This window comes from Chiloscyllium plagiosum, chromosome 2 (genome assembly GCF_004010195.1).
Source record: "Chiloscyllium plagiosum isolate BGI_BamShark_2017 chromosome 2, ASM401019v2, whole genome shotgun sequence".
Taxonomy (NCBI): domain Eukaryota; kingdom Metazoa; phylum Chordata; class Chondrichthyes; order Orectolobiformes; family Hemiscylliidae; genus Chiloscyllium; species Chiloscyllium plagiosum.
The window spans coordinates 69,007,619-69,034,252 of record NC_057711.1 but is presented as its reverse complement, the minus strand read 5'-3'; the positions used below and the strand labels follow the sequence as shown (position 1 = coordinate 69,034,252).

At 39.6% G+C, this 26,634-nt stretch overlaps 1 protein-coding gene and 1 long non-coding RNA gene across 5 annotated transcripts in view; one reads left to right on the top strand and one right to left on the bottom strand.

Moving 5' to 3' along the window:
* srfbp1 (serum response factor binding protein 1) overlaps positions 1-26,634 on the bottom strand; it is a 205,421-nt gene that overhangs the window by 130,844 nt on the left and 47,943 nt on the right. For all 4 annotated transcript variants that reach the window (XM_043711584.1, XM_043711594.1, XM_043711604.1 and 1 more), the window contains 2 exons: positions 8,903-8,991; positions 4,576-4,648 (listed from right to left, as the gene is read on the bottom strand). In XM_043711584.1, the coding sequence (XP_043567519.1) occupies positions 4,576-4,648; positions 8,903-8,991 (162 nt within the window). The remainder of the gene's footprint in view (positions 1-4,575; positions 4,649-8,902; positions 8,992-26,634) is intronic.
* LOC122560690 overlaps positions 1-26,634 on the top strand; it is a 117,419-nt gene that overhangs the window by 65,414 nt on the left and 25,371 nt on the right. The gene's annotated exons all lie outside the window — the stretch shown is intronic.

Sequence of the window (26,634 nt, the reverse complement as noted above, 5' to 3'; positions counted from 1 at the left end):
AATGTGAAGGTAGGCACTGTTGCCAAGACAAATCAGTATTCTTAAAGGCAGCACATCTGGTACACGATACACACCATTGCCACTGTCCTCTTGCACCCACAGTATTTGAATGGTTGTCCAGTGAAATGTCTAGTCATTGATAACCCCAGAATGTTGACAGTAGGGAATTCAGCAATGGAAACCCCATTGATAGCCAAGTGATGGTAGTTAGATTTTCTCTTGTTGGTGATGGTCATTGCCTGGCATTTGTGTCTGCAAATGGACACAGAATATTTCAACATCTGAGAAGTCAGGAATGGTACAAAATGTTGCATAATCATCTGCAAACATCCCGAGTTTAAACCTAACAATAGAGGGAAAATCAATAAGCTGATGATTGGATCGAGAAATTATCCTAAGGAATTCCTGCAATGATGTTCTAGGATTGAAATAATTGACCTCCAATAACCACAATCATATCCCATTTGTGCTAACTATTACTCTAACCAGTGGATAGACATCTCCAGATTTCCAATATCATCAGTTATGATGTCAGACTTGGGTCAAATTTTGCCTTGAATCAAGAGCAGTTACTCTGACCTCACCTCTGGACTTCAGTTCTTTTGAAAGAAGGCTGTAATGTGCTGCATGGCTCTGGCAGAACCTGAACTAGGGGTCAGTGCTGTTTTCAGTGCTACTTGATAGCATTGTCAATAACACCTTACACCCCTTTGCATGTCATTGACAGTAAACTGATGAGGCCGTAACTTCCAGGTTTGATTTGTCAAGCTTTATGTGAACAGTACATACCTGGCTAATTTCTCACATTAATGTTCGTGTGGCAGTTTTGTAGCTGTATTGCTAATCTGCTAATTCTGGAGTACAATACTACTTGTGAATTTTTGTCAGTGCTTTTTGCCTTCACCACTCATATCATGTGCAATCAATCCAAATGGGCTGAAGACTGGCACTTATGATTCTAGAGACATCAGGAGGAAGCAGAGATGGCCCTTCTGGCTGATGGTTGCAAATATTTCAATCTTGTTTTTTTTTGAACAGATGCACTAAGAACTAGGACCATGGTTTTAAAATAAATTGTCTTATATTTAAGACAGGTGGTGTATGGGGGATATGGTGTCATTGAATAATTCTAAGGAAGCGGGATTGACTAATAAGGGATTCATTGGTTATTAGGGCTAGACACCACTGTAGGGATGAAGCCACAACCAGATTAGCATGATGTTATTCAATAACTGAGAAGGCTAGAAGGGTCAAATGGTCTACTCCTGTTCTTCATTCAGATGTTACTATGTATGTGGTGGCCTCCCCATCTCCTGTTAATTGTTTAATTGTCCATCACCATTCACAAAAAAGATGTGGCATGGCAGCTGCGCTTATACCTGATCAGCTGGTTGTGGGATTGCTTCCTCTATCAATGTCAAGATTAGAGTGATGCTGAAAAAGCACGGCAGGTCAGGTAGCATCCAAGGAGCAGGAAAATTGACGTTTCGGGCAGGATCCCTTTAACAGGAATCAGGAATTACTCTATCAATGGCTTTCTTGGGCCCAGGTAAACCTGTGATGGTGTAATGTTAACAGGTTGAGACTTACTTTAAGGTGTGCATTTTACTGCTCCTGCCATAATGTAGTACACACTTCATTGAACCAGGGTTGGTCCAACAGTTTAAATGATAACAGCAAAGTAAGGGATACGCCAGGCCGTGAGGTTGAAGATTGTGGTTAAATATAATTCAATTGCTGCAGACGGCTTGCAACACCTTGCAAATTCATGGTACTATTGTTGTTAGATGTATTCAAGGTCTGTCTCATTTCATGCGATGGTTGTGCCACACAACCTAGTGGAGGGTATTCTCAATATGAAGACAGGATGTTGTTTCTGCAAGAACTATACACTGGCTATTGGTATGAATACTTTAAAGGGCTGATTAATCTGCAACAGGCAAATTGGTGAGAATGAGGTAAAGTAGATTTTTCCCTCCTATTGATACTCTCACCAAACTAACAGCGATGACCTTCAATCAGCTTGGTCAGTAGTGGTATCACTGAACCACTGATGTCAGTAATTGATGCTCACCACCCAGAGTATGTTCTGTACCTTGGCCATTCTCAGCACGTTTTCCAATTGATGTTCACCATGGATAAACCTGATTTATGTAAAGATAGGCGCTGAGTATCAGTCTTAAAATTGTGTTATGGAAATCAAAGCAAAATGGAACATCAGTAGCAGGTTTATCTGAGTTTTTGCACCTGTTAGAATACGTTAATAATCAACATTATAAAGAAGGCTGACTGTAAAGTCACTCAGATGCATCCAGGATCTAGTTTCAACAAAATCAATGGGTAGAAGGGAAATGCCTCTTTTCTCTAAGGAAAATCTGTAACCAAGAAAAATAAACTTGGAATTTGAGCTAATCACTAAAACTCAATCCAGAAATAGAAAGTTCTCATACAAAAGTTGGAGAGGATGTAGAATTTAGAGCAATGTAAATGTCAATGTCACTTAAGGCATTTACATGATTGAGTGTTGCATATTTGGTGAATACAGTAAAACTAGGGAAGTGCGATTCTGGAAACAGCTGCTACAGCTAACAAAAATGGCACAGCAGGCTCAATGGTTGAACTGTTTCAATTTTGACAGAACAAACATGGTGAATATACTCTAGCTCATCCATTCCTGTGCAGCAGAAGCTTATTTTACTCGCCTGTCACTCGGATTTATCAAACATCTGAGTAGCAGAAGTGTTCATGGCCACTGAAGTACAAAACTAGGAGGCATATTTTTCAAGGGGAGAGGAGAAAGATTGAAAAGGGACCTGAGGGGCAACTTGTTCACACAGAGGGTGGTTTGTTTTGGAATGAACTGTCATTGAAAGTGGTAGATGCAGGCACTGTTACAACATTTAAAAGACAGGTACATGAATAGGAAAAGGTTAGGGGGATATGGGTCAAACAGAAGCAAGTGGGACTAGTTTAGTTTGAGAAACTTGGCCGGCATGGACGAGTTAGACCAAAGGGTCTGTTCCTGTGCTGTATGACTATCACTCTTTCATGATTCCACCTTTGTTGAGAATATATTTCCTGGAACAATGAACAAGTTGTAGAAAGGCAGAAACCTAATCGATAACTTATTTTTAGAACTTAAATGACATTGAACACACTCATATTTCACTCGAGATTTAGCAAGTCAGAACACTGCAATTAAACTACACTCTCATTTCTCACTCCTAACCACACATAATTTCATTCTTTTTAAAAGAAAATGTTGTTATTTTAAGGCAGCATGTGAATTTGGAGTGATGGTGGTTAACTTCAAGGTCACTTCATAAATGGATTCGTACTGCATAGGATACGCGCCTTGAATAAATAACAGGGATATGGACAGTATTAGGCTGGAAACAAAAGGACTGCAAGAAAATACTGTTCAATGCTCTGATCTTAAAAAAGAACATTAACAAATATTTGATTAGCATCTTACTTTAACATTACCAAGCTAACCATGTAAAAAGATGAGGGGCAACTCAATATATCGTAAGATTCTAACAATCCTGTTGGTATTGCAATACACCAAAGGTTTGAGACAATATTCACTGCTTGAAAAATTCAAGTTGCTTAATAATAATTCCTAACCTATATATCTAGATTGAGTCTTTTGCCCACAACAGAACTTGTAATTCAAACTCTTGATTCGGTCAATTCAGTAGGATGTGTGGAGACAGTATACACACACTAAGAAAGGAGGTGGTGGGTTATACGAAAACTCAAATGCAATAATCTTAGAATCACAATATTGAGGACAGAAGAAAAGCATTTAACCCAGTGGCATTTTCAAAGGAAAATGCAGTTAGTCTCACTTTCCAGCTCTCTCACAACCTAATGAGATACTGGAATAGAAGTCAAATCCAATATACTTTACTTTTGCCTGAAATTTATAATGCTGCTCTCAATTATATATCATAGTCTCAATGATATACAAAAGCACAGACATAAGGCTCAACAACAAGGACAGTTTAATACAAACAGTTTGATTTTAAAAAAAAGACCAAACAGGAATGTGTTGCATTTGCAATAGGCAGAGTATGAGGTCATCCACTTCCACATTTCCAAGTAAAAATATGTATCATTTTTCATGCGATATTTCACGTCCCTCAAAATTTCAAATTAGAAATAGACTAATTCTCAGCTCTCTGCACTCAACTTGAGTGCCAACACAATGTTCATACTGCTCTGCTCTCTTTAAATAAACTGGATCAACAAATGACAAATATGACGGCAGAGAAACAAGACGGGATTACGAATATTCCAAATCTAGTCAAACAACATTCAAGCTGAAGCAAAGTATAATTTCTGTTTATTTTGAGTTATGGAAGTGCATTTTGAAAATTCTTCTACATCTGAACACCACTAATAAACCAACTTGCAAATTTCCTTCTGCAACAATTCATTTGTTGAGTGTCCTCAAACTAAGGTTTAACCTATCATTAATTAAAGACATTGCTGAACCTCAATTGGTTGGGAATGCAGAGACAATGGCAGGGGGCGTTTTCAATATTTCTCTACAGAAACGTAGAATAGTACCTTCATTATGTGGATTTCGTCCAGCAATCTTTCTGCACGTCGCAAATTTTTCAAGATGAGGTCTTCCGTTCCCCTGCAGATACATAAGTGTAAGACATTACTTCAGTTCAAATATGTAGACTTGTCCCAATTAGACAGAATTATCTTCTGCTCCTCAGATTTTAATTGCAGTAAAAACAAATGGATGCATCAATGTCACAGTCTGTAAGTCAAATTTTCTGCAATGTCAAAATGCTCCTGGTATTTCTTTTAATCAAATGATTTTATCACAACTGAATCATTGTTATAGCGGGTTACTCCTGAACTATCAGTGAAACAAATACGTCCAGTTAATTTAAAGAAATGCTTGGGTGTAAAAAATAATTGCGTGGCAGAGCACAGAGAATCTCCATCTTTTGCAATATGTCCTTACATAGCATTGAAAGGTCCAAAATTTAGAGTTGCAATTTTCCCAACAAATTCTTTGTTGAAGATATATAAATGTTGGGGGAACAAATAGATAAAATTTACTTTGCCACCTGAAGCAACTAAATATAAGCTTTAGACTTACTAATGTTTTGCTACAGGTTGTTTCATTATCAATTTGAAAAAGGACTGTGGAGTACAAAAAGCCATATCCAGCAAGCTGACATTATGGGAACATTGATAAAGACCATTATTCACTCACCTAGAACTCCTGGGTCCTAGCACTATTGCAAACAGCACTCAAAGTCAAATTCCAGGAAACAAGAACAATTTTGTGATTAATATTGAAAAAAAAACTATGTGGAGCTCAACAATTGGAAATGTTTCTATAACTATAGGTTTATAGTCAGGCAGAAAATACATCAGGCGATAATAAGGGCATATAAAAAGGCAAATTAATTATTCATGGGTGACTTTAATCTTCATGTAGACTGGGATAGTCGGATCAGCAGAGGTAGCCACAAGGAAGCATTCATTAAATATATTCAGGGCAATTTCCTAACGAATAGATTGTGGATCCACCAGGGATCAGGATATTTTTGATCTGGCAATGCGTAATGGGGAAGCTTTAATAATCATCTCAGAATTGATGATCCCTTGAAAACAGCAGTCATAACATGGTAGAATTTAGCATTCAGATTGAGAATGAGAATCTTAGGAATGGGACTGGGAAAAGAGATGGTTGAGGGACAATGACAGACATTTAATAAAATAGCTCATAACCCTTGGGTCAGGGACTGAATAAAACAAACGCAAGTAAAATGTCGGTAATGAAGAATTTAATGGAACTAAAGAGTGACAAATCCCCAGGACCTGAAAGTTCCACCTCCGCTTGTTAAATGAAGTAGAGGAACACACTGTAAATGCTCTATATATATTCGAATATAGTTTCGGAAATTCTCCTTGTAGGAGAGACGAGGACCAGAGGGGACAGCCTTTGAGAGAAGGGGTGAACCTTTAGAACTGAGACAATGAGGAATTTCTTCAGCCAGAAGGTGATGAGTCTGTGGAACTCATTGCTGCAAGAGCTTTGGAGGCCAAGTTCGTAAATGTATTTAAGGTCGAGCTCAATAGGTTCTTGATTAGTAAGGGGATCAAGAGAATTATGGGGAGAAGGTAAGGGAACGGAACAGCCATGATTGAATGGTGGAGCAGACTTGATGGACCAAATAGCCTAATTCTGCTTCTATATCTTAATGTCTTGCACAGACGTCACCCATCTGGTTTGGAAATTGTACATGTCATTCTGACTTTTAAGGGCAAAAGAGGAAAACCAAGGAATTACATACCAGTTAACTTCATATCTATGGTGGGGAATTGTTGGAGTCTATAATCAAGGACGGGGAACTTAGCAGCTTGAAGATTTTCAGTTAACCAAGAAGAGCTAGCATGGATTCATGACAGGTAGGTCATGCCTGACAAACCTCTCTGAATTCTTTTTGAAGAGGTTACTAAGGAAGTGAACAGGGGAATGTCTATGGATGCTGTCTATGTGGACCTCCAAAAGTCCCACATAAAAGACTGATAACAAAGGTAGAAGTCCAGGGAATTGAGAGCAAGTTACTTAGATAGCTGGGAAACTGGTTGAGTGGCAGGTGTCTGAAAGTAGGGATAATGGGTAGGTAATCAAATTGGCAGGTTGTGAGCAGTGGTTTCTCAAAAGGATCTGTGTTAGGGCCTCATTTATTCACATTATCTACCAACGACTTGGTTAATGGCATAGAAAGTCATAAATTTAAATTTGCTGATGACACAACGTTAGGTGGCACTGTAGATAATTGCATAAAATTACAAAGGGATATTGATAAACAGGTCAATGGGCAAAACTGTGGCAGACGGAGCTCAATATAAGCAAGTATGAGATTATCCATTTTGAACTAAAAAAAGAGCATAGATCAAGGTACCTTCTGGCTAGTACCAAGTTAAATACAGTGGACGTCTAAAGATACGTACGGCTTCTAATACATAGACTTTTAAAATGTCATGAACAAGTGCAGAAACTAATCAAGAAAGCGAAGAGAATGCTGCCCTTTATGTCTAGAGGGCTGGAGTACAAGGTTGTAGAAGTTATGCTGCATTATAAAACCGGTCAGAATCTGAGAGAAGATCTAGGCACCTCACATTAAGATGGCCATAGAGGGAACACAACGTAGGTTTTCAAGAATGACACCTGGACTTCAGGCATTAAGTTTAAGGAAATTATACTAATTAATCCTGTTAGGAGCAAACTGTTCAGGAGAGATATTAGGACGCACTTTTTAAAAAATTCACTCATGGCCAGCATTAATTGCCATGCTCAGTTGCCCTTGAGAAGGTGGTGATGAGCGCCTTCTTGAACTACTGCAGTCCATGTGCTGTCGGTACACCCACAATGCCCTTAGCGAGCAAATTCCAAGACTTGGGTTGATTTTGGGTGAAGGAGCAGTAATATATTTCCAAGTAGGATGGTTAGAGTGGCTTGGAGGTGAACGTGCAGGTGGTGGTGTCCCCATGTGTCTGCTTGTCGTGGGTTTTGAAGGTGCTGTTTAAGGATCTTTGGTTAATTTCTGCAATGATTCTTGCATATAGTACACACTGCTGCTGAGTGTTGGTGGAGGGAGTGGATGCTTGTGGATATGGTGCCAACCACCCAGGCTGCTTTGCCCTGGATGGTGTTAAGCTTCTATCCACAAATGGACAGAACTCTCGTCCACAAACAGCAGTTGATGCTGGATCATTTGTTAAGTTCAAATCGGAGCTAGATAAAATTTCATTAAGCCAAGGTATTAAAGATAATGGGTCAAAGGCAGCTATATGGAGTGAGACTGCAGGTGAGCAATGATCTCACCGAATAGTCTACTCTTGTTTTTATGTTCCTATAACTGATATGTCAGCAGTACAAAATTCCTGATGAAGGGCTCCTGCCCAAAACATCGGTTTTCCTGCTCCTTGGATGCTGCCTGACCTGCTGTGCTTTTCCAGCACCACTCTAATCTTGACTCTAATCTCCAACATCTGCAGTCATCACTTTCGCCCAGCAGTGTAAAATTACCTATTGCCTCTATCCTTGCCTCAGTGATGGGGTGGAAATCTTGCCCTTGCCACAAAGGGACAGCAGTTAGGTTAAAATGTTTTTTTTATTGCTAAAAAATATCAAATCAGTGTTACACACTTCCCAAGAGCATATATTTTTGAATCATAGAAATGTCAGCCAATATATTTGAGCGATACCAAAGACAGCCCTCCCGCCCTCACCTCAGGCAGGTTTCAATGCTTAAAAACAGGACCTGTGCCCCCAATCCAACACTGACATACTTGCTGTTCTTTCTATAGTGGAAGCAGCCAAGGCAGTGCTCCACCTTAGATGGGTGTGGCACCTCTCTCGGAGCTTTTAGGAGTATGATTTAAAATTTGGCTCTTGCTTGCCAAGATTCCCCAGTCTTGGGAAGCCTGATAGCAAAGGAGTGGCAGAAACTGCCATGTCCAGGTCAGTGCTTTTTATAGCATTCCTACAACTGGGAAGAGGAGAGCTGCCTCCCTATCCATCAAGAAAATCTTTGGCTCCTTTTGCTGATTACAGCAAACTTCTCTATCTCATTCAAATAACCCTCCTTCCTCCCACCAAGTCCAATCAGCTGCGTGCCTGGTGATTCTTTCCTGACTTCCAAGAATTAGTCCCAAGAGTTTCCAAACGTAGCTTCCTGTCATTAAACTTCTCTCTCTCTCTCCAACCAGCTGGCAGTTTGTATCCCTGCCTTTGGCGAATTGCTCCTCTTCCGCCATCTCCCCTCAACATGCCCCACCCCCACATCACTAACACCTAGTAAATAAATATCCAAGGTACTGAATTTCAAACAAAAAAAAGAACACTTCAAATACCAACTTTTTAGCTTTCAGCTGGACCATTTTTCTTGTTAATTTTCGGATGATTAATGTTCGTGCCTTTTTGACATCTTTCCTCAATTTAACAACCTAGAAAAGAAAGACAATTCACTTAATATCTTCAAACTTCTCCAAGCAGTTGAAAAATTGAAGAATGCAAGCTTGTCTGAATTTTTTTTTCCCTGTCTGAACATTCACAATAGCTATTAAATGCAACAGTTTATGCTTCAGTATCAAATAGAATTTTACCAGACCAAATTCCAAGAACTTTTCTAATGGGTAAAAGAAACAGGCTTTGCAGGCAAAAGCATGCCTATCCAGTTATGCTTACTTGTTATTCTTGGATCGTCTATTCCCAAACTTCGGCCACAAGTTAAAAAGTTATTATACAAAAGTATTGTTTGATTACAGTTAGAAATCCTAATTCTGTTCCAAAGTTTCAAACATTATGCATGAAGCTTCAATCAAACAATTTATTATACAAAGATTCAGCCACTTACAATCCCATGATATTTTTGAGTAATGAGCCAATTGACAAAATTACTATTCATGTGAAAGGACATTAAGTAAACAAAGCAACTTAATTTACTTTACATCACTCAACCTCTCGTATAATTCACTAAATGTTTTGTTGCTAAGCAATCCTGCTTTTGCACCATCATTGATGCAGTCTTCCTACAATCTTGGTCCTGCTCAGGAACTCCCTTCATAAAAACTTTTTCACCTCTGCATCTTTAAAATCCATCTCACAACTAATTTCTTAGACCAAGCGTTCGCATCCTCTCCCAAATTCTTTCTTCCTGTTGTGTAAGAAAGGGGCAAAGGATAACCCAGGAAACTAAAACCTGTCAGTTTGAAATCAATAGTGGGAAAATGGATGGATGCCATAACACAGAATAAGATAAATATACACTTACAGAAACATAAGAGAATACTAAACATGGCTTTGCCAAGGGCCGATTATGTCTAACAAGTTTAACTGGGTTTTCTGATGAGGTGCCACAGGCAGTGGATGAGGATAGTGTTGTGGATGTTAGATATTAGGACTTTCAGAAAGCATTCAATATGGTACCACATGGTAGGTTCATTAATGAATGAGAAACGTTTGGGATTGATGGACCCTTGGTGACATGGATTAGAAGTTGGCTAAAAGGTAGGAAATAGAAGTTAGTATAGATGGGCATTCCCCAGGCATCGGTGTTAGAATCTTCTGATTTATATAAACCATTTCGGGGTGGGTATTGAGGAGGAAGTCTCTAAATTTGCAGATAATACTAAGCTAGGCAGAATAGTGAATTGTGAGGATAATGCTGAATGACTTTAAAGTTGGTCAAATGGGCAGACACCTGGTGGGTGAATTTCAATGTAGAGACAAGAGAGGTAATGCAGTTAGTAGAAGAAACATGGAGAGACAATACAGGATCAATGGTACAATTCTGAGGGGATCACAAGAAAAAAGGGACCTCGGGGTTCATGCGTATGATTCTCTGAAGGTGGCCAAGTTGGAACAGTTGTTAAAAAGGTTCATAGAATCCTTGGGTTTATCTACAGAGGTGTGGAAATAAAAACAAGGGGGTGATGTTAAACTTCTACAAACCATTGGTCAGCACATTTAGAATATTCTATTCGGTTTTGGGCACTTTATTTAAAGGAAGGATGTTAAAGCCCTGGAGAGAATTCAAAGAAAATTTACTAGAATGATATCAGGACTCCGGGATTTTAGACTCAAGGAAAGTCAAAAGAAATTGAGCTTATTTTCCTCAGGCCAGAGCAGATTAAGAGGTGGCCTTATTGAGCTGTTCAAAATTAAGAACAACTTTGACAAGGGATATTCTCGTTCTCCTAGTTGATATGTCAAGACTGTCAGCAATATAGCTAGGCGTGGGATGTGGAGAAATGTCTTTACTCAGAGTTGTTGGGATTTGGAATGCACTGCCTGGAAGTGTGGTGGAGGTGGATTCCATAGGTGATTTCAAAAGAGAGCTGGATATCTATTTGAAAGTGGTTAATTTAGAGGGCTATGGAAATAGGGCTGGTGAATGAGACTAGCTGGGTAGCTTGTTCAAGAGCTGGTACAGACACCATGGGTCAAATGGTCTCCTTCTGTACTGCAAATTCTATGATTCCGATGTCAGTTTTTTTCATGCCTGGTTGTGATGTAGTTCGGATAGCCCTTCATGTTAAAGATGCTGCATATTTGCCTTCACAGTAACCAGTTCTTTATATTTTGAATATTGCAATAAACATTATGGACATTGGTTTTGACACACCCCAATTTCATCCCATCCAAACTTCAGCTGTAATTATATTTGCAAAACTATCTTCTTCTATCTAGCTTTTCATCTTGTGTCTGCACGTACAATGGGAGTCTTCTTTTCACCTAAAAAAAAATCAATTCAAAATTGCACACTCACTGACAGCACATGTTAGAGCATTTAGACTTTATGGCCTATAAATACTACAGTGAGTAATTCACTGTATGGTGAGGAAAAGGCCAAATGAAATAGAGCTTCACCATTGAAACAAAACATGAGATTTTGCATTAAAAGGACATGAATATTCTACCATGTAGATTTTTGTCACACAATCAAAACTATAGTATATCCTCTATTATTGATAGCCATACTAACAACTTTCAAGTTAGAATACTTTACTTTAAACCTTTAGCAAAGCAGGCAATAACCAAAAATTGCAAAAGATTGTGCAACTGACAATGCAAATTTGGGATGTCATGTAATACGTTTGATGCTCTATGGAAATTCTTTACCGATGATGTTTACAACATATGTTAGGTGGAACATGAAGCTACGATATGTTCTCCAACATAGTGGTCCTTATATCGGAAATCCACCGATAACATAGAACTCTAATATTTTCCTACACAGTGCTTCAGAATCAGCAAAAAATTGAGAGTGTTTCCTTTCACTCCACAGATTCACCTACTTCTTCCAAATGTTAAGAGTCCCAAGTTCTGCCATTTAACAGCAGATTTGAATATCAGATGCTACCACTCAGCTGTAGAAATCTGTCCAAATTGGCAAGGGATATAAGTAATCCTCAACAGAGAAAGCAAGCCAAGTATCAGCTGCATCAATGCAATTCTGTGTCAAATGTGAGCACTACTCTCTCTCAGACTAGCGCTGGAAGGGAATGGCTTGATTCGAGGAAGGTCGTTTGCCAGTAAATAGAGGAAGAATGTTGGAGTGTCTGACGTGGACTCCAGAAACTTAGCAGAGAAACATTTCAGTTCTGCATTCCCTGTGATTAGAAAGTTATTTAAACCAAGTTGTAATTTCCAAGATGATTACCAGTTCCATCGAAAGCTGAAAAGCATAGCGAAAGCAACAGAAACAAGGAGACTGAAGAATGAGAAAGAAGTGGTGCGGGAATTGAATAGTTATAACATTAAGTTACAAGTAGGTTGGGGAGGAGTGGGACAGGAGCAGATGACATTTCATATAGCTTTGAACCTCCAAATGAAAAGTACTGTCCAAATTCACTGTCAACTGCCCACATCAATGTGACATAATGTCATAGGAAAACAAGGCAATAAAAGTCTGCTCTCAAAATGACTTTAGCTAACTTTATAAATCCTAACATAGAAAGGAGAAATGACTGCTAACTTTTTTTAAAAAAAAACAACTTAATCTTGCAATTTACAGTCTTTTGTATATTCAGGCCGTGGTAGAGTCATACAGAATGGAAACAAACCATATGGCCCAATTCGTCCATGCCAACCAGGTTTCCTAAATGGAACGAGTCCCATTTGCCTATATTTGGCCTGCATCTCTCTAAATCTTTCCTATCCCTGTATCTTTCCAATCTCTTAAATATTGTAATTAAACTCATCTCTAGCACTTTCTCTGGCAGCTCATTCTATTTAAGCACCGCCCTCTGTGAGAAAAAGTTGCCTCTCAGGTCCCTTTTAAATCTTTTTGTCTCATCTTAAACCTCTGCCTTCTAGCTTTGGACTCCCCTACCCTGCGAAAAGACATTGGCTACTCACCTTAGCTTTGCCCCTCATTATTTTAAAAACCTGCATAAAGCCACTAGTCAGCCTCCTACAATCCAGGGAAAAAAGACCTAATAAAACTCTTCTTATAACACAAACCCTCCAGACATCTTTCTAAATCTTTTCTGCATCTTTTCCAGTTTAATAACATCCTTCCTATATCAGGGCAACCAGAATTGTACTTAGTACTCCAATTGTGGCCTTACCAATGCCCAGTACAGCCTTAACATGACATCCCAACTCCTGCACTGAATGCTCTGACCAATGAACTCAAGTGTATCAAATGCCTTCTTCACCACCCTGTCTACCTGTGATGCCACATTCAAGGGTCTACATATCGGCATCCTTAAGTGTCTGTTCAACAAACTTCCCAGGGCCCTACCATTAACTGCCTTGGTTTGTCTTACCAAAATGGAACTCTTCACATTTATCTAAATTAAACCCTCTGCCATTCCTTGGCCCACTGGCCCAGTTGATCAACAGCTCTTTGTAATCTCAGATAACTTTCTTCATTGCCCACTATACCACCAATTTGTGAGATCTGCAAACTTACTAACCATGCCTCCTACATTCTCGGTCAAACTGTTTATATCAATGATGAACAATAATAGACTCCCTGGATCCCACATGGTCTAAACTTACTAATCAGCCTACCAAAACAATTTAGAATTAACAAAATATAAAAAGGAACAATAATTACTCTTCAAATTTATGTGAGTGTGACAATTAATCTGTACACAATATATTTCAGAAATAGCAAATTGAGTGAATGATTACTCAAATTGCTTTTAGTGGCATTGTTTTAAGAAGGAATGTTAGCCAAGACAAATACTGGATCTTCAAAGAAAATCACAGGATATTTTATTTTCACTTGAATACATAGACGTAGGAAGAGTTCAGTTCAGATGTATTATCCAAAATATAGCACTGAAATGTTAGACTAGATAACGAGCTTAAATTCTCACTGGATCTTAAATTTGAAAGCTTGTCATGCAGGCAAGCTTTCAAACAGCAGACATGTCCTTTATGAAAAACATGGTTCCTTTTAGAATACTTAACATTGCAGGATAAGTTGATTGTCTACATTGCACTTGTTAAAATTATATTAGCATTCCTGTCATTACATGGAAATAGAAGGTTAGGTAAAATATATGTTAAAAAAAAGCTGCATTAACTTTATTTTGCACATGCAATTTCATGCAAAAGTGCATCTTGATTTTGATGATTCCTAAAAGCACAAACATTCTTGACGTAACCTTTGCGGAGCCAACAATGGACAAATCAAATTTTCTGCCAAGTTAGCTTCTACAATGGTACAACTGAGGCATCATTTTTGCTTTCTGGTGTGTGTTGAGTTCACCGATCTCAATCAGAATAATCTCTAAAGTTGGCCTCAAGTGCCTTGTTCCTGAGGTGGGATAAGTTCAAACCCTTCAACACACCATTCTCTTCCTTTACAAATAGTGAACATTTTTCATACATTACAGAATAAACTGTTCATTTTTCCAAAGAAAAATCAGGCATCCAGATTACCATAACATGGGTATGCAAGTTTTAACAGCTTTTTAGGTAATGGTATGCTTTATAAGGCCAAAAAAAAGTGTGCTTGCATTTTTCACTGAGCATGTTGGTAAGAACCAGAAGTTTTAAAAGAAAAATCTTTATCCAACTTTTAGACTGCTGAAGGCTCAGGCAAACTGCAGTGCTCAGTGACAAGGTTCTGGACAAATATACTTATCTTTAAAGACGTTAAGTTTGCCTGGAACATCCATTATTACGTTCACCGAAACTTGCAAGAATCCTTTGATCATTTCATGGAAGAATATTAACTCAGGCCAACACCAAATTTTAAAAACAAGACTTATTGTTGGTTTTGTTCATTAATAGATATTGCAGACATTTTTAACATCATGTAATTAGCTTCTATTTTTTGCCCCCTTTATTCACCAGCTTTTCTTATCCATATTTGCCATGTCAGAGCAATGTGAATGCGTCTTTTTATACATCATTTGAGTGTTCTATAGCTATAGATGCTTTTATATAGTTACATAATCTCTCATGCTTCAGTGGATGGTAATCAGTAATGTGCAAACGTTAGTCCCAGTATACTGCAGGCGCAATTGTCAACGAGTATGTTCCCAAGCCTTTCTTTTGGGGGGAGAATGTAAAGTTGTGTGTCTTCTAGCCCACAAGCAGTAATAGGAAGATAATTGCCTAATTGATTCAGCTCTTCGCATCACTGTTAAACTTCGAGGTTTGGGAAAACATGGCCAAAATTTCTTAAACTAGAATGACTGCTCGAGATATAGTAAAGTTGGAATCAAAACTGGCAAAAAAATGGTGACTGCCACAAGGTCTCCAATTCTTAAATAATCTGCTGTCAGAATCCAGGATTCTTCACAAGGTTTATTCCATTACCTGATCAAAGAATAAGGTGAAACAGTCTGAAGGATTCTAATATATTCTTCAGCATAGCCCAAAGTAATAATTTTGTGAACGGTAACACCTCAATGGTTGTTGCCAGGGTTTTTCTTTTACAAATAATATTGCAACTCCAGATTCTAATATGTTTAATCTGCTCAGGAAATTAAAAACACAGATGATGCAGGCAGACAACTTGAGAGGGATATACATTTACGATCCCTCATTGCTAAACAGAACATAGGATTTATGAACATCGTAAATTTCTCCCATTTTGGCTGCAGTTTAAGTTTCTACTATTAGGAGGGTAAAACACCCTTAAGCAAATATGTCTCACCCAGTTTCTTTCCTTTGGTTAATCTTGTAATGCTAAGTCTATTTCAGGATTAGTAAGTAATGACTTGCATATGTCAGTCTACCTTTATGTCTGTGGTTCACAGAAATATGGTCAATGATTCTATGAAAGATCATGAGAACAAGGTCTCTCAGAGCCTCCATATATTTTCTCACTTGGAATATTGTCTTGAATCACTTCAAAGTTAGCTGTGCCATTAGTTCCAATTTTCTATTTGGGCTGTTAAGACCTTGAAATTTGGAAATACAAATGTGAATAAAAATAAAGTCTTTGGAGCTTCGGTCTAACAATGTAATCTCAGAAACGTCTGACAATTCTCCATCCTCCTCTCACCCATCACTTCTTGGCCCCCTCACACCAGTCCCCTTCAACCCTTTAGCTCTTTGAAGTGGAGTTGGAGGGGGGTTTAAGCAAAGGGAGCCCTGTTAATATTAGTTTACAGAAGTTGTTAATTTTAAATCTGAAACATATAAATTTTTGCTAGACAAAGGTATTAAAAGATATGGACCAAAGGCAGCCACATGGTATTAGGCCACATATCAGCCATGATCTCAGTGAATGGGAGAACAGACTTTGAGGAGCCTACTCCTGCTCCAAAGACTTGAGTCAATAATTTTTTTAAGGGAGCAGCTCAAACAATCTGTGGAGAAACCACATTTCTTTCTTAAGGCATTAGCTGCTCTATTTTTTGGTAAGTTTAAATGTCCCAGAACCTTCTGTGTTAATCTGAATATTGAGAGAATGGGTGAATGTGCAGATGCGCAAGTGGGAGTGGCAGAGTCAGAATCATTGGTGACCTTTAAGCGGCAATTGGATAGGTACATGGATAGGTGCTTAAGCTAGGACAAATGTTCGGCACAACATCGTGGGACGAACCCTCACACTTACTGTGTCAATACCAGCCTGAACACCTCACATTACTCTTCTCTATTTTTTGGTAAGTTTAAATGTCCCAGAACCTCCTGTGTTAATCTGAATATTGAGAGAATGGGTGAATGTGCAGATGCGCAAGTGGGAGTGGTAGAGTCAGAATCATTGGTGACCTTTAAGCGGCAATTGGATAGGTACATGGATAGGTGCTTAAGCTAGGACAAATGTTCGGCACAACATCGTGGGCCGAAGGGCCTGTTCTGTGCTGTATTGTTCTATTTCATTTCTTGAAGCGGTTGTGGTGAAACATTACCCAGAAAACTACTATTCATAATAGAGTGTAATTGGTGGGGCAGTGAGAAATCAATGGAGTGAGAAGTATTTTTTTTCCCATCAAACATTTATGTTTCGGTCAAGCAGAGAAACCGATTTTGCCACTCAAGACTGTAATTAAATTATTTTCCACTGAGCCACAGTCTTAAAGCCTAACCAGCACTAAATATTAAGATGAAGAGTTGTATTGTCTACGCCCATGGTTGACAGATTAGAAGCTTAGAAAATTGCTGGGCCAAGTTTACAAAGAGGCGAAAGTGAGGACTGCAGAATCTGGAGATCAAAGTCGAGAGTGCGGTGCTGGAAAAGCACAGCAGGTCAGACAGCATTTGAGGAGCAGGAAAATTGATGTTTCAGGCAAAGGCCCTCTATCAGGAATCAGCCTTTCCTGATGAAGGGCTTTTGCCCGAAACATCAATTCTCCAGCTCCAAGGTTTACAAAGAACTTGGTTTGCCCACTGTTGGAATATTGCGTGTAATTCTGGTCTCCTTCATATCAGAAAGATGTTGTGAAACTTGAAAGGGTTCAGAAAAGATTTACAAGGATGTTGCCAGGGTTGGAGGATTGCAGCTATAGGGAAAGGTTGAAAAGGCTGGGGCTGTTTTCCTGGAGCGCCGGAGGCTGAGGTTTACAAAATTATGAAGGGCATGGATAGGATAAATAGACAAAGTCTTTTCCCTGGGTGGGCGAGTCCAGAACCAGTGGGCATAAGTTTAAGGTGAGAGGGGAAAAATATAAAACAGACCTGAGTGGCAACTTTTTCATGCAGAGGGTGGTACGTGTATGGAATGAGCTGCCTGGTACAATTGCAACATTTAAAAGGCATTTGGATGGGTATATGAATAGGAAGGGGTTAGAGGGACATGGGCCGGGCGCTGGCAGATGGGACTAGATTGGGTTGGCATGGACAAGTTGGACTGAAGGGTCTGTTTCCATGTTGTACATCTCTATGACTCTATAAGGGACATCTTCACACCTCTCAAGAGACCAAGAGAACAATTGAGCTATAGGGAAAGGTTGAAAAGGCTGGGGCTGTTTTCCTGGAGCGTCGGAGGCTGAGGGGGTGACCTTATAGAGGTTTACAAAATTATGAAGGGCATGGATAGGATAAATAGACAAAGTCTTTTCCCTGGGTGGGCGAGTCCAGAACTAGTGGGCATAAGTTTAAGGTGAGAGGGGAAAGATATAAAACAGACCTGAGTGGCAACTTTTTCATGCAGAGGGTGGTACGTGTATGGAATGAGCTGCCAGAGGAAGTGGTGGAGGCTGGTACAATTGCAACATTTAAAAGGCATTTGGATGGATATACGAATAGGAAGGGGTTAGAGGGACATGGGCCGGGTGCTGGCAGATGGGACTAGATTGGGACAAGTTGGACTGAAGGGTCTGTTTCCATGCTGTACATCTCTATGACTCTATAAGGGACATCTTCACACCTCTCAAGAGACCAAGAGAACAACTGAAGTGGTCAATTTTGGGCCAGTTACCACCCAGTGATAAGGCAGACAGGTAGGAGGCTGGAAGAACACAGCAAGCCAGGCAGCATCAGGAACTGGAGAAGTCAACATTTCTCAGTCCTGAAACATCAACTTCTCCACCTCCTGAAGCTGCCTGTGTACTTCCAGCCTCCTACATGTCTACTTTGGATTCCAGCATCTGCAGCTTTTTTTTTGTCTCGAACCCAGTGATGAGGTGGTCTGCATCATGTGATAACAGTGCCAAATTTTGAGGGATACGTGGGACAGAGCCCATCTCAATGAAACCCAATGGCAGCAATGGCCAGCCTGCTCAACTAACGCATCACTGACTCTCCACAGCTTCTCCCTCACACCAAGCCCAGGGCATAGCTGTCAGGTCCCAGCTTTTCCAAAGAAATCAGGTGTTTCCAAGGGCATATGGTCACTTGAGGGTCCTCACTCTGGAGCTGAAACTTAAGCAATGCTGACTCCCAGCATAGGCACTATTGGTTACTGAGCTACTTTCTCTTTGGGCTGCCAAACCTTGGAGCCAGACTGGTTGCCTTAACTGCTACCATTAGCAATAAGAAGGTCCTGATAAAGGGTTACACACGAAACATCGACTTCTGCACCTCCTGATGCTGCCTGATTTGCTGCGTTCTTCCAGCCTCCTGCCCGTCTACCTTGGATTCCAGCATCTGCAGTTCTTTTGTCTCTAACCATTAGCAATGTGCCACCCTATTTTTTTTGTCTCATCATTTGAAATTTATACAGCAATACAAGTAGGAAAATGACTCAAGTGTTGCATGTACTGCACAGTAATTGATTACAGTAAAAATACAAACCAAAAACTACAAATGAAGTATTATTCCATTACAAAGTCAAATGGAATGCTACAGTATATGGGAATCTAAAAAGTTCCCTTGAACATAATCCTTTACAGCTCAATTATATTTGCTTTCAGTGACCTTATATTTTCTACTGTATAAAGAAATAATCCTGGAACCATTATTTATTTGAAATTATAATCTATTTGGATCTGTCAAGTCTTCAGTCAACACTTTCCAGCTGTGAAAACATCTGTACATTTATGCAGTTTGTTTTTAAATCTATAAAGTTGCATATTTTAAACACTGATTGTAATACATCATAAAGATAATTATTTTACAGATGTACTGAAGTTTTAGACAAGAAAAACTTCTCTTCAAGTAAACAGTCTTGCAATATGATATTATACTGATAATTTACTCAAAATAGAAATGCATTAACTCCAGTAATTTCACTAATGTACTGCTTTTTGCTCCTCATAAATTAATTAAGTACCATAAATGTCAAATATCATAAAGCTGGTCATTATTTCACATGTTTGTACTTCAGACTAAAGGCATCAAAGACAGTGGGCAAATGAATCAGGCACTATCTGTTTATTTAACACAGATTGCAAAGCAACTTACTGATAGCGCTTTCCAAAAATCTTGGGCCAGGCCTAAAGATGATGATAACCAGAAATAAAAGTAGTTCAGTTCACAGAAGTTATAGAGAGAGATGACAAGGTGTTCAAATGTGGATTTGACCATGAAGGATACATTCAATGCCATCCTGAATCAGCCTCTTCAATTTTGGTTCGTCAAAAGGCAGGATCTTCAGGGACACTTTGAGCACATACCTAAATCATTCCAGTGTTGGCCTGCGAGTCTCTTGCCACAGCCAAGTTCCAAGTAGAGCAGCTGCTTTGGGAGTCTGGCATTGCTCATGCAAACTACATCTCCCATCCAGAGAAGCTAGTTTTCAGTAAGCAGTGCCTCAGTACTGGGCAAATTGATAGGGGACACTGGTCATGGCCTTTTACCCTAGATTTAGAGGATCTTGCAAAGATGCAGCTGCTGGCACTTATTCAGAGTTTTAACGTGCCTGCTGTCCACATCTCTGAAGTATAAAGGGGCATGGAGATGACTGATACCTAGTAACCCATGAAACCTAGCTTCAGATTGGAGATCCTAGCCCTAAAAATACTCACTGAATTGTTGCACTGGGGATAGTAACAAAATTTCATTGAGATGCTTCCAAGATATGGAAAATTGTTCACATCTTCTCTCGCTGTTGCATACAAGTTAAAAGCAGAAGCAGGCTTTGGCCCCTTGAACATGTTCTGCCACTAAGTAAGATCATGCCTGATCGGTTTGCATTTTTGAATTCCACATTTCCAACTAACAGGTTGTTCTGTTATAACACACCTTTTGTCAATGCGAATTTGCTGTAACGCGATTGATGAATGGGGGATATTGTCTCTAAAGCACGAATGTTTAAAAGATGTGTGGGCTGTAACCAGATTACAACTCCAACACTTTAAGCACTATTTCTAAAGTGCAATTTTTCTATAATGCGGGGGTTGCACAACAATGCAACCACTGCATCATAGAAGAACTGACTGTACCCCAATGACCTTTGATTCTGTTATTGAACAAGAATCTACCTACCTCGCCTTAAAGATATTAATTGACCTTGCCTCCACCACATTTTGAAGCTAATGGTTTCAAAGTCATGCAACCCTCCATAATGTCATGCACACCCTCAGGATTCATAGCAATGGAACCACCACAAACTATCGCAGTGAAAATTGGAATCTATCAAGACTGCGGCTTTGCACCCCAACTCTCTTCTCAGTGTTCCTCTATGCAATACTGCCCATTACCACCAACAAATTGCCCATATACATGGAATTGATCTACAGAACAGATGGAAAACCGTTCAATGCGAGAAACCTTCAATACAAGGCCAAAACCACTCCAATCTGCTCAATTATTCAAAAGTATACCAAAATCTAGGTTGGTTCTGTTGGATTCGTAAAGTGCTCTACACGAAGGAAAAAAAAACATTACAGGTCTACTGAATTGGTTTAGGGACACTGTTGAGAAGCATGATATGGATACGATTTATGGCCAATTAGATGTCATTGAATGATTGAAACATTTACAGTAGGGCTTCTCAGTTCTGAAGAAGGGTCACTGGACTCAAAACTATCAAACTATTTCTCGCTCTATAGATGCTTTACCATAATTCTTTATCAGAGGGCTATCGAGGCTGGGTTGTTGCATATGTTCAAGATGGTGATATACAGTTTTCTAATCAGTAAGGAAATCACTGGTTATACAGATAAGGTAGGAAAGTGGAGCTGTAGATTAGCAGATCAGCTATGTTGTCATTGACTGGCAGAGCAAACTCAATGGGCCAAATGGCCTACATCAAATCCATATGACCTTTGCAAAAGTTCCTCGTCAAGTCATTTGCAATATTAATGAGCTCAGTTCATCAATTAGTGAACACATAATATGTACACAGGCAAATCGTGGTAAATCTGCTTTTGATAATGACTGAAAATAATTTGTCATGGTTGGATCAAGGTCAGATTTCCTTTATGAAAGGGACAAACAAAAATGGATGGCCAATAAACACAGATTTGGTGTTGCATTAACTTCACAGTCCAGCCCTTCGGGAACTGAAGAGGTCACAATAAATTGCTAAAAATGAACAAAAGCTGCCATAAAACTTGCCTTGCGGCATTATGTTTCCACATCACATGTATGGACACTACTTAGAATTCCCATTAGAATTCTATTAAAGCTCACCAAGCTGAGGAAGGATTAACATAATTATACAATGACACATTTTAATGATCAGAATTCAAATCTTATACATATTAATCTCTGTAAAATACATAATAACAAGGTTACAGGTTTCCATGTGGAATACATTGCTTCAGACATTATTAGATTTTATATATTATGGATTCAAAAATATTACTTGTCAGCATAAATTACTCTGAACTCCACTTTCAGTGGCCAGTTGAAAATTTGGCTCATCAAATATGCACACACAGAAAGCAGATCTAACTCAATAAAGGTAACACAATACACAGATCTGGTAGTAATATTAACTTAACCAAGGGAGAAAACCTTCTGATCTCCTGTTACCCATTCTTCAGGGGTTAAACTGCCCTACATGCTATGACAATGACTGGCAGGGGAGCTCCAACTCTGATCTCTAGTTTGCATTGGGTTTACCGATGAGATGCATTGAGACATAGTTTTGCATACAACTCTCAAAGTAACCACAGCACTAATTATTGGCTCCTTCTAAGCTGCCATGGAGAATGGATGTGTATTAACAAAGAAAAAACAATTAATAATCAAATTATACAATGCCATTAATCCTTGACGAATTAGAGTTTCCACTATTAAAAAAACATAAACCCATTCAATACATTAAAATTTCAAGTATCTAATCCCTTATAAGAAAAAGAAACATTTGTATTTATTGTCAACTGTCCCTCGATTTGAGAATCCTGTCTTGTTCGAGTTAAGTTTCTGACGTCGATCTGATTCTCAACCTGCAGTTATTTGGGTAGTTGAGGAAGAGATCTCAAGCAATCATGATCTGATGTATAAGACTTGCAACCTTTTCCGCTGCCACTTTTCCTCACCAGCAAGGTATTTTGACCAAAGCATGATGCAGATTGATGGAACAAAGGAATACAGGAACAAAAGGAGGCTATTCAACCCACTCCACTATTTAATATGCTCATGGCTGATTGAACATCTCAGTCCCTTATACCCATACTATCCCCATGCAATTTTTGGTTATCATTGCCACAAAGGGTTATCAACTTCTCCGCTAAATATACTCGAAGACTGAATTGCCAAAACTCCCTTGGATACAGCATTTCAAAGGTTCACCACGATGAGTAAAAGCATTTCTGTTGTGGTTCTGTTCGCCGAGCTGGAAATTTTTGTTGCAAACGTTTCGTCCCCTGTCTAGGTGACATCCTCAGTGCTTGGGAGCCGCCTTTGAAGCGCTTCTGTGGTGTTTACTCCGGCATTTATAGTGGCCTGTCCCTGCCGCTTCCGGTTGTCAGTTTCAGCTGTCCGCTGTAGTGGCCAGTATATTGGGTCCAGGTCGATGTGTTTGTTGATGGAGTTTGTGGATGAGTGCCATGCTTCTAGGAATTCCTTGGCTGTTTTTGTTTCGCTTGCCCTATAATGGTAGCGTTGTCCCAGTCGAATTCATGTTGCTTGTCGTCTGCGTGTGTGGCTACTAAGGATAGCTGGTCGTGGCGTTTCGTGGCTAGTTGATGTTCATGGATGCGGATCGTTAGCTGTCTTCCTGTTTGTCCTATATAGTGTTTTGTACAGTCCTTGCATGGGATTTTGTACACTACATTAGTTTTGCTCATGCTGGGTATCGGGTCCTTCGTTCTGGTGAGTTGTTGTCTAAGGGTGGCTGTTGGTTTGTGTGCTGTTATAAGTCCTAGTGGTCGCAGTAGTCTGGCTGTCAGTTCTGAAATGCTCCTGATGTATGGTAGTGTGGCTAGTCCTTTGGGTTCTGTTGACAACGGAACGAGGACATGCCGCAACCCAAAGAAATATCTGCACATCAGTCCTTCCGACCAAGGCAGATGAGCAAACATTCTTCCACCTTATATTCCATCTGCCATGTTCTTGCCTGAAAACATTCTGCATTTTCCTCACAACACACAATTCCATTTTGCATCACCTTTGGAATCAAATTGGAAATATTACATTTGATTTCCACATCAAAATCATTGATATATACAGTATATTGTGGTCCACTGGAGCCCAAGTACTGATCTTTGTCTACCCTACTATTCACAGCCTACCAACATGAGAGAGACCCATTTATTCCTACTGGTTTCTGCCAGTTAGCTTATTATTAATTTGTGCCAGCAGACTACTCCTAATTTTGCTAACCAACATTCTTTGGGGGACCTTATCAAAAGCCATGTGTACTCAAAAACATGCAACAGGTTTGTCAAACTTTTTTTTAATTCACAAATTCTTACTAACTTAATGCAAGTGTCTTTTATGATAGATTCTAGCATTTTACCTACTGCTGACATTAAGGTTGGCCGGTCTGTCGTTCTCTTTCTTAAGGAACGGGGTGCCAGTTTGTTGCCATTTTGAATGGCTGGTGGAAAGCTCCTCCCATTCATTAATGTCAACTTTCAGAGTGTCTTTGTAGTACTTTCTTTGTCCTTCTCTCGACAACGGTCATTTGAGAGTTGAGAAAACAGAACCTGGCACGAAGAACACTTTTCAGTCATCCAGAAACAGCCCAACACATTTGCTTTTACACGAGTTTTGTCTAAATGCTCATGCAGTTGGCAAGGTAGATACTAGAATGAAACAAAATTGCAGATGTTGGTGCGCGGAGACAAAAACGAAGCGCTGGAGAAACTCAGCAGGTTTGGCAGCATTCGTATTCTGAGAAAAGGGTCACGTTAACTCAGGTTCACGGTGGCACAGTGGTTAGCACTGCTGCCTCACAGCTCTAGAGACCCGGGTTCAATTCCCGCCTCAGGCAACTGTCATGTGGAGTTTGCACATTCTCCCTGTGTCTGCGTGGGTTTCCTCCGGGTGCTCCGGTTTCCGGAGGTGAATTGGCCATGCTAAATTGCCCATATGTTAGGTGAAGAGGTAAATGTAGAGGAATGGGTCTGGGTGGGTTGCTCTTCGGAGGGTCGGTGTGGACTTGTTGGGCCGAAGGGCCTGTTTCTATACTGTAAGTAATCTAATCTATAAAAAAAGATGCTGCCAGACTTGCTGAGCTTTTAAAGCAATTTACATTTTTGTTGCTGCTAGACATGCTGAGTTTTTGTACCACTTTCTGTTTTTGTTCAATGTAGATCCTAGTTTTTGTTTCAGATCCCCCCTATTTAATCTGGAGAATGCAGTCTCTCTGCAATAAAGGGGCGTGGTAATGACACTTTATCTAGTTTATTGCATGATAACGATAGGTACAGCTTACATTAAGTTGCAAGGTATTATTACTTGGAACTATCAGGAGCTGCGCAGAACATATCTGTTCCTGGCAGGAACTCAAGTAAATCTCAACTGTCTCCCCACAAAGACTGCAAACTCATCATTATGGGTGGAACTGAATGCAACATCAACATGAACTGCTTCAGGGCCATTACCATACACAAAGGTGTCAAGTTTTCTGAGTCAGCAGTTGTGAATACTGCAAATACCTTTGAACTCTCAGTGAACAGATGTTTCTCTAATTTGTTCGTTCACCAGGAAGTGCCCTTCAATAAAGACAAAAGAAAGTAAGTATGCAAGACAGCACTCATAACCTACAGTGATGTGGATGACTACAGTCATGCTGTTCACTCTAAAATGGATTTACGAGCCACTCTTGATCTCTTTACTTGCCCATTCAAGAGAAATGACCTATACTTGAATACGTCTAAAACCAAGCTTGTATTCATAAGCCCTCACAGACCTTCTAATAAATTAATTGAACTGTCAATCAAGACTTGATTTTACAATCATCCACTAATATATCATGAGGATAAATGTGAGATCATCCACTTAGTTGCAAAAACAGGAAACCTGATCATGACCTCAATAGTGAAACTGGGAAAAGAATGGTGGGAGGAGGAGATTGCGACCTGGGTGACATTGAACATCATTCCATAAGACCATAATACATAGCAGCAGAAATTAGATCAATCAGCCCATCAAGTCTTCTCTGTCATTCAATCAGGGTTGATGTTTCTCAATTCAATTCTTCCACTTTCTCCCCTAAACCTTTGATTCTCAAAAACCTGTCTATCTCTGTCTTAAACACACTCAATGGCCTGGCCTCCACAGTCTTCTGTGGCAGTGAATTCTATAGATTCACCACTCTCTGGCTGAAGAAGTTTCTCCTTATCTCCATTCTAAAAAATTTTCCCTTTACTCTAAGGCTATACCTTCAGGTCAGAGTCTCTCCTACCAATGGAAACATCTTCTCAAGATTTACTGTATCCAGGCCATTCAGTATTCTGTATGTTTCAATGAGATCTCCCCTCATCTGTCTAAACACCATTAAGTTTAAACCCAGTTCCCTCAAATATTCCTCATACGTTAAACTTTTCATTCTCAGGACCATTCGTGTAAACCTCCTCTGAAAACACTTCAGGGCCAGTACATCCTTCCTGAGTTATGTGGCCCAAAACTTCACACAATACTCCAAATGTAGTCTGACCAGAGTCTCTTACAGCCTCAGAAATACATCCCCGCTTTTATATTCAAGTCCCCTCAAAATAAATGCCAGGATTGAATTTGCCTTCCTAACTACGGACTCAACCTGCAAGTTCACCTTAGAACATAGAACATAGAAGAATACAGCGCAGTACAGGCCCTTCGGCCCTCGATGTTGCGCCGATCCAAGCCCACCTAACCTACACTAGCCCACTATCCTCCATATGCCTATCCAATGCCCG